This window comes from Schistocerca piceifrons, chromosome 4 (genome assembly GCF_021461385.2).
Source record: "Schistocerca piceifrons isolate TAMUIC-IGC-003096 chromosome 4, iqSchPice1.1, whole genome shotgun sequence".
NCBI lineage: Eukaryota > Metazoa > Arthropoda > Insecta > Orthoptera > Acrididae > Schistocerca > Schistocerca piceifrons.
Genome location: NC_060141.1, coordinates 147716922 through 147732785, shown reverse-complemented (window position 1 = coordinate 147732785; position 15864 = coordinate 147716922). Strand labels below are relative to the sequence as shown.

The window sequence follows — 15864 nt, the reverse complement described above, 5'->3', positions numbered from 1 at the left end:
ATTGGATCGATTACCGAGGCGAGCTTGCTAAACATCAATTCACGTCGGCGGCAGTTTCATTGCACTGTAGCTTGGTTAAGTGCATTTTTATGTGTACTGACGGAAAAAAAGATCGTAACATCAAAAAATAATTAACGTAGAGTGATGAACTTTCGGGAAAACATTTGTCTAGGTAACATATTTAACTAATTAACATTACAAGATAACAGGTTAATGTAAGCGCGAGATAAGTAATTGCAAATGTGAAATGCTGGTACATTAATAACAGGTGTAACCGTCAGAATGTTGAACGCAACCACGCAAACGTGCATGCATTGTGTTGTACAGCTGCGAGATGTCAATTTGTGTGATGGAGTTCAATGTCTGTTGCACTCGGTCGGTCAGTATAGGGACGGTTACTGCTGGTTGTGGATGACGCTGCAGTTGTCCCCAGATGATGTCCCATATGTGCTTGATTGGAGACAGATCTGCTGATCGAGCAGGCCGAGGCAACAAGTCTGCACACTGTAGAGCACGTTGGGTTGCGACAGTGGTATGTGGGCGAACGCCCCGGGAATGCTGTCCATAAATGGCAGCACAACAGGTCGAATCATCATCTTGACTTATAGATTTGCAGTCAGAGTGCGCGGAATAACCACAAGAGTGCTCTTGCTGTCAACTGAAATCACAGCCAGTGTCTATCATGCAGATAGATTGAAACTTCCTGGAAGATTAAAACTGTGTGCCGGACCGAGACTCGAACTCGGGACCTTTGCCTTTCGCGGGAAAGTGCTCTACCAACTGGGCTACCCAAGCAACGGGGCGTGAGTCGTGCTTGGGTAACTCAGTTGGTAGAGCACTTGCCCGCGAAAGGCAAAGGTCCCGAGTTCGAGTCTCGGTCCGGCACACAGTTTTAATCTGCCAGGAAGTTTCATATCAGCGCACACTCCGCTGCAGAGTGAAAATATCATTCTGGATGTAGATAGGTTGGTTGCACACACTCAGCTGGCCTCCTCCTTCCCAACAAATGGCCGTCACTGTCACTGAGACAGATACAGCTTTCATTAGAAAAAAACAACAGACCTCCACTCTGCCATCCAATGAGCTCTCCCTTGACACCACTTTAGTCGCAAATGGCGGTGGTTTGGGGTCAGTGGAATGCACACTACGGGGCGTCTGGCTCGGAGCTGTCCCTGAAGTAACAGATGTGACAGTTCGTTGTGTCACTGTGGTGCCAGCTGCTGCTCAGATTGTTGCTACAGACGCAGTACGATGCGCCAGAGGTATTTGTCTCTCCGTGCTGCCACGTGGCCATCCCGAGCCCAGTCTTCTTGCGACCATACATTCTCGTGATCGCTGCAGCCAGTAATCATGTACAGTGGCTACATTCCTGCAAAGTCTTTCTGCAATATCGCAGAAGAAACATCCAACTTCTCGCAGCCGTATTACACAACTTTGTTCAAAGTCAGTGAGGCGCTGGAAATGACGACTTTGTCGCCTATAAGGCATTTTTGACTAACGTCAGCTTACCACGTCCACTCTGAAAGGTAACTGAAGTTCAAGACCGGTTACAGCGTGTATTTAAAGTAAACTTGATTTTGCACCCTCGCGATTGACGCGAAATTTGAATGGACGTCATCTTTCAAATGTAGACACACTTTTACTAACTTTCGTTCATGTCGCACAACTGCTTGGTGTTGCGATTCTTTTTCCATCGGTGTATATTCGACATGTACTTTGTTTTGTAGTTGAAATTCTAAGTTTGTACTTTTGATTATTTCTTTTTAAAAGATTTATTAAAATGATTTCATCCAGAATATGTTGTAAAACTACAGCAAAAGCCTGTTACCTCGGTTCCAACTGAGTCCCTTCCTGCAATGATTCGTTTAATATTCTAAATATTGAGGTCTATGTTTGAGAAGTTTACGTCTATCTTCTAGTGCACAGGTAAACAGTAAAAGTGATAAGCAATCCTCGTATATCACAAAAATTTTGAAACTGAAAATGGCTGATATATTGGTTGTTAGGGGTACAGGCACAGTTACTGTGATAATTGGTACCTTAACTTGTACCCACTTTAATGTGTAAGTTGTTTTTTCTCCGCCTCTTACAGTCTTCCCGCAGATACATAATTTACTATTTGATGTTTTTTACACGGTCGTAACTGCGATGTAAAGTGGACTACATCTGTCAGTGTAGACAATCCATCTGGAGTCCACGCATCCACAAATCAACACATGACTGTGCCAACCTAAAAACATTATTAGTCTGCAAATTAAGTAAATATTCACGTAACGTTGTTCAGTACACTGTCCTCAGCCATCAATACACCCTGTAAATCTCTCATAAACTTCACTTTTTGATATGCAGTTTGTTATAATTTCCAAAATATTGATTCTTACTGTGACTGTTACTTTGTATTACTATTTTCAAGCTTTTATTCACTATGTAATGTCCCTCAATGGGGCAACACAGGCTATTTTCAGTCATTTATTCATTTCATGGAATTTATTTGCTGCGGCTTTGTAACTGTAAAGACCTTTAAGAGTCAAAACAGAATTTTTCAGTCCAAGATGTTTTCTTAATTTTTACATATAGTGACCCCAGCTTTACTGAACCTATGAGTAATATGAAACTGGAGTCTATAAGGGAACAGGGAGCACTAGGACAGCCGGAACCAAGTGAACTATAACTCGAGACAAAAGCATTCCAAGTAAAACTGGAATCGGTTGCCCTCCAGGTAGGAAATTTCTCTGAGCCTAGTGGAAAGAGGATCCTCACACATACCACAATTAATACTGTCATAATTAATCGAGGGTACTCCCACCTCAAAAACTTGTCTAACTCAGAGGGGAGAAGCACAGGGAACTCAAGAACAGTGTACGTTACCGTTAAACATTGCCACCAAATCACTCCATTAAAAAATGATCTGCACGCAATAGGGAGAGAGCGTTTTGAGAAGGCTTACGGGAAGCCTCCCAGTACCAACATCACAACTGAGGAAGACGACGAGAATTCAGCTGACACTTAATTCGTGGTACGAGATAGGAACTCAGGTTACAGACAGACGGTATGTATAAAAGTCTCCAATACTCATTAAAACTGGAATCCCTTTGAATTGTAGACAGCATTTTGTCGAAGATCGAAGTTAATTACTTAAAACTTCCCATCACTGAGAATATCTGAATTATATTCAGAATGAGTTGCCAGTCACCCCCTGTTCTGAAAATATACCCGCGTTAGAGTTTGACTTAATATAGATAAGAGGCATTTATGCTGTCTGTCTTCATACACGTCAGTAATGAAGTTTGCTTGCTCTGACAAATCGAAAAATATATTCTAGGGAAAAGAAATTTCACTTTCTCTGAAGAAGTACTTTACATTAGAGCTAGTCTGACATTGAAAGAGGTGTATTCAAATATTAATTGATTACTTGAATAAAAGTGTGATAGCAAGGTCTGCAGAAGCCATTACACCTAATAAAATCAAGCATTTCAGTAAGAGGAAACTCTCCACTTAATCTCATCACCGAAGACTTGACTGAAGTACTATCCTCCAGAACACTGCTGCCCAATCATAAACCTATACTAAGTGTAGTATAACATAAGCTCAGATGGAAACCCAGTTCTAAGCAAAGAAGGGAAAGCAGAAAGGTGGAAAGAGTATATAGAGGGTCTATACAAGGGCGATGTTCTCGAGGACAATATTATGGAAATGGAAGAGGATGTAGATGAGGTTGAAATGGGAGATGTGATACTGCGTGAAGAGTTTGACAGAGCATTGAAAGACCTGAGTCGAAACAAGGCCGCGGGAGTAGACAACATTCAATTAGAACTCCTGACAGCCTTGGGAGAGCCAGTCCTGACAAAAGTCTACCATATGGTGAGCAAGATGTATAAGACAGGCGAACAAGAATATAATAATTCCAATCCCAAAGAAAGCAGGTGTTTACAGATGTGAAAATTACCGAACTACCAGTTTAATAAGTCATGGATACAAAATACTAACACGAATTCTTTACAGACGAATGGAAAAACTGGTAGAAGCCGACCTCGGGGAAGATCAGTTTGGATTCCGTAGAAATATTGGAACACGTGAGGCAATACTGACCCTAAGACTTATCTTAGAAGCTAGATTAAGGAAAGGCAAACCTACGTTTCTAGCATTTGTAGACATCGAGAAAGCTTTTGACAATGTTGACTGGAATACACTCTTTCAAATTCTGAAGGTGGCAGGTGTAAAATACAGGGAGCGAAAGGCTATTTACAATTTGTACAGAAACCAGATGGCAGTTATAGGAATCGAGGGACATGAAAGGGAAGCAGTGGTTGGGAAGGGAGTGAGACAGGGCTGTAGCCTATCCCCGATGTTATTCAATCTGTATATTGAGCAATCAGTAAAGGAAACAAAAGAAAAATTCGGAGTAGATATTAAAATCCATGGAGAAGAAATAAAAACTTTGATGCCCGCCGATGACATTGTAATTCTGTCAGAGACAACAAAGGACTTGGAAGAGCAGCTGAACGGAATGAACAGTGTCTTGAAAGTAGAATATAAGATGAACATCAACAAAAGCAAAACGAGGATAATGGAATGTAGTCGAATTAAGTCGGGTGATGCTGAGGGAATTAGGTTAGGAAATGAAACACTTAAAGTAGTAAAGGAGTTTTGCTATTTGGGTAGCAAAATAACTGACGATGGCCGAAGTAGAGAGGATATAAAATGTAGACTGGCAATGGCAAGGAAACCAAGGCAAGAGCCAAGGGAAAAAAACCTCTGCGAAAGTTAGGTCAGGCTTGCCGCCCGACCTAACGTTCGCAGAGGTTTTTTTCCCTTGGCTCTTGCCTTGGCACTTTTTTTTCCTCTGCCCTTCAAACCGCTACCCTTCGTCAGATTTCGACCAATCTATCTCCAGATGAGCGCGTATTAATGGTTAATCCTAACCAGACGTACGCAAACATCGCAGTACCCACATCCTGCGACACCTCACTTTAGTGAACACTAACCCTTATGCAGAGATGGCAGTAGACCTTTTGTGTTGGCCATCATGCCGGTGTGGGCGTGGAGGGGCTCCACCTCTTTTTTTTTAAAAAAAGGCAAGGAAACCGTTTCTGAAGAAGAGAAATTTGTTAACATCGAGTATATATTTAAGCGTCAGGAAGTCGTTTCTGAGAGTATTTGTATGGAGTGTAGCCATGTATGGAAGTGAAACATGGACGATAAATAGTTTGGATAAGAAGAGAATAGAAGCTTTCGAGATGTGGTGCTACAGAAGAATACTGAAGATTAGATGGGTAGATCACATAACTAATGAGGAGGTAGTGAACAGAATTGGGGAGAGGAGGACTTTGTGACGCAACTTGACTAGAAGAAGGGATCGGTTGGTAGGACATGTTCTAAGCCATCAATGGATCACCAGTTTAGCATTGGAGGGCAGCGTGGAGGGTAAAAATCATAGAGGGAGACTAAGAGATGAATACACTAAGCAGATTCAGAATGATGTAGGTTGCAGTAGGTACTGGGAGATGAAGAAGCTTGCACGGGATAGAGTAGCATGGAGAGCTGCATCAAACCAATCTCAGGACTGAAGACCACAACAACAACAACATAGTGATTCGCAGCAGAGGGTCACAATAGTTTAAAAAATGGTCACAGGGATGTGGGGTTTTGGTGAAGTGAAGAATTAATATTGAAACGATATAAAATTAAAAAAGACGAAGGAATCCGAATCACTATCAGATAAAGAGGAAGGAAACGCTAAATTAACTACCTTAACGGGAGACTACGCGGAACGGTGTGGAGCGTCAAAGGACTACTATATGCCGCGGTGCCGACCAGTCTACAAACCGTACACGCTAACAGCCGTTCGAGCGTTCCGCGTAAAGACAACGTTGAGCAGCGCCCAGTCAAGAAGAATACAGAAAGTAAGAAATCATTAAGAGTTGTTAAATTTAAAAGTATCTAAAATTCCTCTTCGCCAACAAGTAGCAAACGCAGTTTCGTAGAAATTACTATAGTCAGTGCGAAATAAGCCGCAGTACTTTTTTTGTATACCTTTTGATGGCAGAAAACTGATTTAACAGAATTTATTGATAATGTCATGGTGGCATTTGATGCAATATGAGGAGAGGAGAAGTCTCTACTACACATCTACATCTGTATTCTGCAGACCTCCGTAAAGCGTATGGCAGAGGCTATGTCATATTGTACCAGTTACTACAGACTTCTCCCATTCCATTCAAGTACGGATAGCGTGAAGAGTGAGTGCTTAAATGCCTCCGCGTGTGCTGTAATTCGACTAATCTTGTCTTCGCGATCCTTGTGAAAACGTTTGGAAGGGGTTGTAATTTATTCCTAGATTCATCACTTTGAAATATATCTGTAATTGTGGGGGACCATGTAGGGGGGGGGGGGGGGATATGTGGACACCACGGAATTATCACGAGAAACAACGCTCCTCTACTCTGACCACAAGATTCCCAAACGTCAGACAACTCCGATCTCAATTAAATCCTGTTAGTCTTATTTGATATGGGCAACGGCCTTCCCGCAGTGAACACACCGGGTCCCGTGAGATCACCGAAGTTAAGCGCTGTCGGGCGTGGTCGGCACTTGGATGGGTGACCATCCAGGACGCCATGTGCTGTTGCCATTTTACGGGGTGCACTCAGTCTCGTGATGCCAATTGAGGAGATACTCGACCGAATAGTAGCGGTTCCGGTCACAGAAAACCATCATAATGAGCGGGAGAGCGGTGTGCTGACCCCACGCCCCTCCTATCCGCATCCTCCACTGAGGATGACACGGCGGTCGGAGGGTCCCGGTAGACCAATCGTGGGCTGAAGACGGAGTGCTTTTATTTGGTATGGGTCCCACACACTGGAGCAATACTAAGAAAGGTGATTCAGACTGGGGAAATAGAATCGATGACGTATTGACAGCACTCCAGAAAGCAGCTATGAGAGTCTCTGTTGTGAAGCCCAGTATACCAAACAGTAAAAGGCCGGACATGGTCTTTAAATACGCACCGGCATATGGTAGTGGCCGAGCGAAAGCACGAATCTACCAGGAAAGGTATCCTCGCTGATACAAGCTGCATCATATCAGTGCTTCGTCGTTCGTGTGAGACAGGCCCAATTACGGAAATGGGTAATCGTGCGACCATGTGGAACACTCTCCCCGATGACTGCCACTATTCATATCACTTACGATGCATACCGGCCTTATTATCTATGTACTTGCCTATGTGGCAGTCTTCCATTCTGTAACAGAGTTTTCCCTGTTTGGGAACTTGCTGGCAAATCGCAATTATCGGTCGAATCGAGGCTCGAACCGAGAATCGTACCCTTCGCACGCTCGGTCTTTCCGATTGAGCTACCCAGATGCAATTCACAGCCCTCCCTCAGAGCCTAGATAGCTGAGTCATTAACGCTGTAGCTCACGAAAGGGTGCGCTCTGGGTTCGAGTTCCAGTCCGGCACACAGTTTCGATCTGCCAGGAAGTTCCCAAATAGTGCGCACTCGGCTGGAAGATTTATTCCGGACACAGTGTACTGTTTTCCTCCAGCGCGCCGGAGAACTTAATAGCGCGAGTGTGAGGACGGGGAGTGGGGAGCTGGCCCCCGTGCTCACCTCGCCGTCGATCTCCAGGACGCCGACGCCGACGGGCACCTCCGGCAGGCGCACGAGGAAGCTGCTGCCCGCGGGGAAGACGGCGCGCTCCAGCATGCACGGCACGCGCTCCAGGTGCGGCAGCGCACCCGCCTCCAGCGCCGCCGCCACGCTCGCCTCCTGCCTCCAGCTCTTCTCGTCCAGCCACGCCGCCGCCTCCACCCGCGAGAACACCACGTCTGCCACCGAAACGACTGACGATAAACACTAACTGCCAAACAGCAACAGAGGCTACATTCTCAGGTGGATCCAGCAAGTTCCACAATGGACCATAATTCAAGGGTTTGGTGTAAGAAGGAGGTAGCTCCACTTTTTCCAGTTTGTGTCAAATTAAAAAAAAGTTTTAAAAACTCAGTTTTCACCAAAACGAAAAAATTGTCAACCTTGTTTTACGCTATGGTGTATCTAATACTGCTGACGAGAATACACACAAACGCATGCACTCAGGTACGTGCAATAGAGTTTTGAATTTTGGAGCTGCCGCCGTTTTGCTCCAAAGTGAATGAAAAACTCTTTGTAGGAACATTTTCTTCACAATTAACCATATTTCAGTTTAAAACACATTTATTAATAATGAAAGTATAACATTATTGGCGTAATACATTAATTCTACAGTTCTTCTTCAGTCTTCTAGCTCCCCCTCAGTCACCTCAGGATCGTTTGAAGCATTTGACGTCAACTGGTCGTGAAAACACATTTCGTTTTGCCCAACATAGTTTCTGGCCAGCTCTTTTACGTCTTTAAACTTTTGGCCTTTAAGTGGGAGGAGACAATCATAAGCTTGATGAAGGTGGTCCATTGTTATGAGACTAGCAGGTCCTTGGTTGCAAATTTGCGCACTGTCGAAGACAGTCATCCCTACGGTCGCACTGCATTGAATAATCCCTTAACTGATTTATGGCTGTTCATAAAGGAATATTTTGTACTTAGTGATTAAATATTTTCCTCTTTTCTTGTTCGATAATGATACGTAAGGGTCCTTTACAAAAAATTTCTTCAACGTGTCAACAAAGTGGAAAATAAATCTCTGGTCCACTTGAGTCACATGAAATTTGGGGTTGGTTCTTCTGATAATGCGAGCATAGTCCACTGGAAAAAAAACTCTTTCCATCTCCCTCAAACACTTTTCTATATTACCGAACGCTCTGTCGCATGGCATAAAGTTGTGGCCCGGTTCTGGGAATCGATTAACGATCTTCGCAAAGCGGCCGCTTTGCACAAGGTAAAACAGGTACTGCGTTAACGAATGATTTTTATTTTGTGAGACACAGTTATCGGAAAATAGGTAAAGTAATTTGATATAATCTTTTAGATGTATAAAACTTATTGGCTCATTGGCCGTATTTTTTCCGATGGTTTCATCATGGAGATAAAAATGATGTTTTCCAGTCTTAGCAGACGAAATCGCAAAGTTATAGACCCACAACTGCCGTTTACAAAATGCGTCCCCAGAAGGAACTTCGAGGAGAGGCATATTTTGTTGGTAGTCGAAGCACAACATCTCGGTGTCATTATTGCATTGTGCAAGTGCCATCTTGTCTTTAATATTTTGATAAAATGAATCCGCCCGACTTGGATGAAGTAGCTTGGCATCCTGGAGCTCCTTACGTCTCTCATCTGAGATAGGAGAGGCACTGACTTCCTTTTGTATGTTGTCACACTTTTGACACGTGTCCTATTTTGGGTGCCCGAATCGGATGTTAAAGTGTGTCTTGAAGTACCAAAAGCAAAAATCATATTCTACTGGAGATTCAGAGTGCTTCTCCATGTACAAAGGATGCGTTGCTTTGTTAGTGAGGTCGGCAGGCAAGTATTGTCTATTGCCATTGTCTCGTCGACTGTAATGCGATTCTCGCCTAGGAAAACTGTCAATGTGACAATGGACCTTTTGCACAGATTCATTTGGAATTTTGTTGGGTCTTGCATTATGTTTTCCCCTACCACCCGGTTTTGGTGTGATAGATCCGTCAAAAGAAAGTTGCTTTGCGATGTTTCACCGACTCAAACAGTATAAAACATTTGAAAACGCCCTGGGCTTTCCTGTTCCACTTTTTGGCCTATTTCTTTTAACAGGTAAAACTTGAATGCAACCAACCAAATACACATCTTGGGTATGCTTAGTCGTTAAGCCATTAAAGCATTAATAATACGATGCCTTGCTTCAACGTCAAATTTAGTAAAACACTTGTATTTGCAACTGCAATCATTACCTGTAGTCCGGATAGGCATGTTTTTTCCACTAGTGCTCTTGTAGTTCTTTCCGCCAACCTTCCGGTGTTTTCTTATGTTCCGTTCCCATTGTTCCTTGCGCGATGCTTTTCTCCTCTTCAGTGGTCCAACAACTACGTCTCTGCTTCTTGAATCTTCTTCTGTATCAGTAGAAATCTCATCTCCACCAGGCTCGTAGTTTTCTGAAGAAACGCTCCTTCCTCTTCTGATTCACTCATACTGACAGGAACCGTGAAATCAAATGACGATGAAGTCACAAAACAGATCGTAAACCTGATAAAAAATATCCCTCAGAGAGAACGCGCGATGTTTACACCGTTCTGCTGAACAATACATAACACAAACTCCCTGCTATTGTTTGGGGGAAGAACGAGGCAGCTCCCGGAGCTGCCTCTTTTTTTTATGAAAACTCGGAGTACAGGCAGCTCCAGCTGTTGGATTTCTCTGAAACTAGTGGGTGGAGCTGCCTCTTTCTTGCACCAAACGAAGGGACTTTTTTTTTGTATGTGATAGAATGTTCAACTCAACAGAGCCAAAAAGTGGAGCTGCGTCCTTCTTGCGCCAAACCCCTCAATTGCGAAAATATGCCAAAACCTCAAAACAAACGTGACCAGAAGTCATTATAACTGTGATCCTAACCTTGCTGATAACGAATCTAATAGCAAAACTGAAAAATTAAGAATGGCAAAGCCAATATGGTGCAAAAAATGCGAAAGAAATATGATTATTTTAATGAGTACTTGAAACACGAAAGGCAATTCTGCACGCCGTTTTCATCAAAATTAGAGTGTGATTTTCAGATTCAGAGACTGACAACAGGGCAAATCGGAGTGGGAACGTTTTACTGATGATGTGGAATCACAGTGACTGGCAGCAAGGTGCTCTGTGTAATTTTCATTTCCTTCCTTTATTAACACAGTGACAGGGTCACTGATTTGTGAATGTTTTTAGTGTGCTTGCCAATAATAGGGCGAACATTAATAAAAACGACAAACTGCAGGGACGGCTTCCTGGCTGGAAATTGAGGAAAAACAAACATTTGTCCGGAAATGGACGGTGTAAGAGGTCCATGACTAAGGAATTTGTTGCTAGCGCACTCGAGCAGATGTAATTTCGATGGATTGCTCACGCGCTGCCTGCGATATGTAAGCTATAAGAGAATCTCAAACCAAAGAGCAGTGTTGGCTGCAGTAGGAACTGTGTGGCAGTAGGAGTAAGAAGTAGCGAGCAGTCGTGTGTATGGAGTTGGCTCGGCCGGTCGTGGGGAGCGATGGCGGTGCTTGAGTGATGTACTATAAGGTAAAAGCAGCCTCGCGAATATGTACTATTGTTATATAAAGTCCCATGTAAATGTTTTAAAAAAATTTCTTAGTAATAATCTGTCTTATAAAAATTAACTTTTGACAATCATACATCTCAATATAAAGAATTTATTAATTTCTCCAATCCATGGTCATCCTGATTATTGTAAAGAAAATTCAGTTGTTTTTTTTTATATATGACAAATCTGTCGGCCAGCATTGCACTGGGCTGTGCCAAAAAAATTTCTTATAGGAGCAGATATATACGCGTTATCCGGCGACATTATTGAGGTAAGAATTTTCAATTTATTCAGTATGATCTTTCAGGGCCATGACGCAGCACTCCTGACGTCCAAAATTTGCCAGTTTAAATTCACAGTCAATTATTGAAAGGTTATACGTGAGCCGCAATTTTATTGAGAGATTAGTCACATTGTATTATTGGTAGGTTACAGAATTATTTATTGGGAGGTTACGCTGAATGTGAATGATATAACAATATTTTTACTGTTGGGAGGTTTCGGAATTTTTCTGTTGGGAGGTTACAACGGTGTGCATGCAATGACAACAAATCGTACCGGTGCAAAAACAATCGACAAAATCCTTCCCGTAGAGAGAAATCCCCTGCTGACGATCCTTGCACTCGTTGCAGGCGATAGGATAGTAGCAGTTGTCATGAAGGATACACATAATCGCAGTTTCGCTTACACTATGTTGGTGGGCCACGTGCTACGAGTTTGTGCTAGAATTCGTCTCAATATCAGTAGAACACAGACCTTTAAATCTGCTGTTCGAACAGTCCGCCACCTCCCTGTGCGTTCATCAGTCTGAAAGGACCCGAACACAAACGCCCAAAAAGGGTTTGAAATGGTGTGTGATGTGGTTTGTGTTTGTGGGGGTCACTTGTTTTGGTGTAGCTGTGCTGCCTCTCGACCGTTTCTGCTTGACCGTACACAAACACCATCTCGGCTTGTTGCCGACACGAACACTGGACTATTCTACTGCTTACAATACGCTGCACCAATCACACAGCCTGCAACACACGAGGAACACAAGGCACGTGGTCAGAGCAACTTTCATTTATCGGCGCCATCTACCATAGCAACGATTCATTTCCGGACACTTGTCCATAGGACTTTTTTCCCTCCGTTTCCAGCCAGGATTCCGTCCCTGCAGTTTGTCGATTCTATTAACGTTAACTCTGTGTAGTGTGTTGTATTTGAGACGGGCGAGCAGGAAACGCTACGACCAAACGGGACTGTATGGGAGCAAAGACCGACGACCCAGGTGGTGGATTCTTAGAACTGAGGCTGGCTCTACCACCCCAGTGGGCAGAAAGCTTTCATCCACATATACTGCTGCACAGCCCAAGGTCCAGCTTGAGAACAGTATGCCGACCGCGGTGGCCACGCGGTTCTAGGCGCTGCAGTCCGGAACCGCGCGATTGCTATGGTCGTAGGTTCGAATCCTACCTCGGGCATGGATGTGTGTGATGTCCTTAGGTTAGTTAGGTTTAAGTAGTTCTAAGTTCTAGGGTACTGATGACCTCAGATGTTAAGTCCCATAGTGCTCAGAGCCATTTGAACCATTTTTTGAGAACAGTGTGGCGCTGACTGCAGGACCCGGGGACGCCTTTCCTTGTTTGCGGACCACCTTGATGGTGACCATCTCTCGCTTGTGGAAAGCGTGGACTACAGGGAACTAAGTCTAGGCTCATAGCGCCTCTTTCTTAATTTCTCAAGCCTTATTTGCGAGGCAAACAGCGTAGGTGGGAAAAGGCGCAATTCGTGTAATTGCGTGTGACGTCAAGAGCGCAGCACTGAAGTCAGTGTTTTTGGCAGTAGGGGAGATTTTCACGTTGTGATAGGCGTCTGAAGGAGACGAGCTATTTTGTGGGGTTTCTATAGTTGGAGGGAAACCTCGCGACTGGCCCCTCAGTGCTTCTTAATTCTGCTATTGCCAACTGACAAGCTTTCGCGGTAAGAAATTAGCAGGATGTAACTGAGTGCCACAAGAAAGACACTTCGGGTTTGATCACGGAGGTGTCCCCATCGACTTGACGTTAGGACGTGAAGGTGTCCGCATCGACTTGTGCTTTGATCGAGGAGGTGTCCACATAGAATCCGGGTACAGTAGCAATAGAGGACAGATCGACTTGCCACTGCATCGCGGTTGAGCCCGCAACATCTACCAGTTGCTACAAGATGCTGATGACGACACCTTCTCGAAGGGGCCAACACATCTGCTGCGTACAGCTCTGTGCACCACTGTCCACTTACGATGAGCATAAAACGCAGCTGCCGCAGGGTAGCTTAATTTGATTTCGCATTTCTGAAAGCCTGGACAATCGCCTGTCTCAGGTTCATCGCACTAGTATGACTGTGTGAACTTCTGGGAATAGTCAACAACTTTCAGTCAGGAATTTGCAAAGATTACAATTATCGTTGTACTTTATTAGAGTGTAAATTCTCAAGTGGACAAGCAGTAAATACAAAGATGCCGGAGGCTATCCAATTAACCTTCCACATGAATTTCGATAAACAAAATTGTCACATTTTTCGTTGTTGAATTTGATATTGTTTTTATAGAGGTGTTTTTGAATAAATTTGAGTACTTAACTAATCAGTGTTTCTGTTTGCTGCTTTCACTTACATTAAGTTATACGCAGTCAACCAGTTTTCAGACAGATACTTTCAGTCACATTATACCATACGCAAATAATTGTAACTCCGGTCAGATAGCGTCAATCAGACTAAGCTTTTATGCAAATTCCCTGCTTTAGGATCTGTACCCAGGGCCGTAATTTCGCTTTATGAACATAACTTTGCTCATAATTAAAATTTAAAAGGTAGATCTTAAAGACGTGGCCTGCCCATAATTAATTTTGAGAGACAGGAAATTTAACCACTCGACATTTTTGACCCTGCTGTTTACGAGCGACAGGGGTAAGTCAATAAGTATCTGTAACCGATTTTTATAATTTATTACACCAAGATTACGCAGTTTTATTGATGTCATTACTCTAATAGTCACCCCGCTTTTCAATGCACTTGACCCATCGTTGCACAAGCTTTCCGAAGCCCTCTGTAAAAAAACTTTTCGAATGCGCAACAAGCCAAGTATGCAACGCTTTCTTCACATGCAGATCGAAGCTGAATCGACGGCCCTTAAAACATCTTTAAGTGAACCGAACTGATGGTAAACCGACGGGACCATATCTTGACTGAATACAAGATGCTCCAACACCTCGCAACTCAGCGTCTGAAGAGTTTAAACGGAGTGGGCGGTGGAATGCGGGCGCGCATTGTCATGTAACAAAAGGACGCCTTCCGCCAACGGATTTCTGTGTTTATTGCGAATTGAAGGTTTCAACTTGTTTAAAAGTATTTCACTATAACGTTCAACGTTGACTAATGACAGCCGGCCGGAGTGGCCGAGCGCTTCTAGGCGCTTCAGTCTAGAACCGCGCGACCGCTACGGTCGCAAGTTCGAATCCTGCCTCGAGCATGTATGTATGTGATGTCCTTAGGTTAGTTAGGTTTAAGTAGTTCTAGGGGACTGATGACCTCATATTTTAAGTCCCATAGTGCTCAGAGCCATTTGAACCATTTGACTAATGACCCCTTTTCCAGTTAACGTTCCAGGAGTGCCCCTTTTGAGGTCCAAAAACTGCGAGCATCACTTTTCCTTCAGAAGGTTGACTCGTGAATTTCTTTTTGACTTGAGATTCCGACTGTTTCCCTTTCATGCTCTTGCGCTTGCTTTCTGGTTCGGTGTGATGAGTCCATGTGATGACTCTTTTTCAGAAACGTTTCATCTTGGTTAGCATGATATTCTAGTAAGTGCTGAAAGATTTTCATCGTTACGCTTGTGCTCTTCATCGAGTTGTTTTGGAACCCATATCGCACAGACTTTGTGAAAGTCTGATATGCGTGATTTCATATGCACAACCATGACTAATCTGCATATTGTTTGCCACATCATCAGCAGTGTCTCGTCTGTTATTTAGGATTAAGTCACGGACTTACGCAGTGTTGTCGTCAGTTGTGGCTGTAGTTTTCCTCTTCCTTCACTCTCGTTCGACCACTTTAGAACCCTTCAGTCCACTGGTAAACAATTTGCTGTGACATTACATTGTACCCGTATTCTGCTGAAAGTCTTCTATGAATTACCGCTTCTGGTACACCTTCAAACCACTAAAAACGAATTCTTCTATGGTGGTATAAACAGAGAGTAGCATGGCCATCCTTACATACCAAAAGCACAAAGCTAACGGATGTGATAACGTTGCAACCTACCACAGGCGAAGATACACTAACTCCGCCCGAACAGGCCATGAAGGTCTAACGGCACCGGCCGGCCGCCATGTCATCCTCAGCCCACAGGCGTCACTGGATGCGGAAATCGAGGAGCACGTGGTCATCACGCCACTCTCCTGGCCGTATGTCAGTTTACGAGACCGGAGCCGCTACTTTCGCGATCAAGTAGCTCCTCAGTTTGGCTCATAAGGGCTGATTGCACTCCGCTTGCCAACAACGCTTGGCAGGCTGGATGGTCACCCATCCAAGTGCAGCCCAGCCCGACAGCGCTTAACTTCGGTGATCTGACGGGAATCGGTGTTACCACTGCGGCCGCGGTGGCCAAGCGGTTCTAGGCGCTTCAGTTCGGAACTGCCCGACTGCTAC

The 15864-nt window shown here is 44.0% G+C and overlaps 1 protein-coding gene and 1 pseudogene across 1 annotated transcript in view; one reads left to right on the top strand and one right to left on the bottom strand.

Annotated features, from left to right (window-relative positions):
- LOC124795686 (protein amnionless) overlaps positions 1–15864 on the bottom strand; it is a 119947-nt gene that overhangs the window by 64165 nt on the left and 39918 nt on the right. Inside the window, exon 3 of the mRNA XM_047259766.1 lies at positions 7611–7828. Coding sequence (XP_047115722.1) covers positions 7611–7828 — 218 coding nt within the window. The remainder of the gene's footprint in view (positions 1–7610; positions 7829–15864) is intronic.
- On the top strand, positions 6514–6631 carry LOC124796673 (annotated as a pseudogene).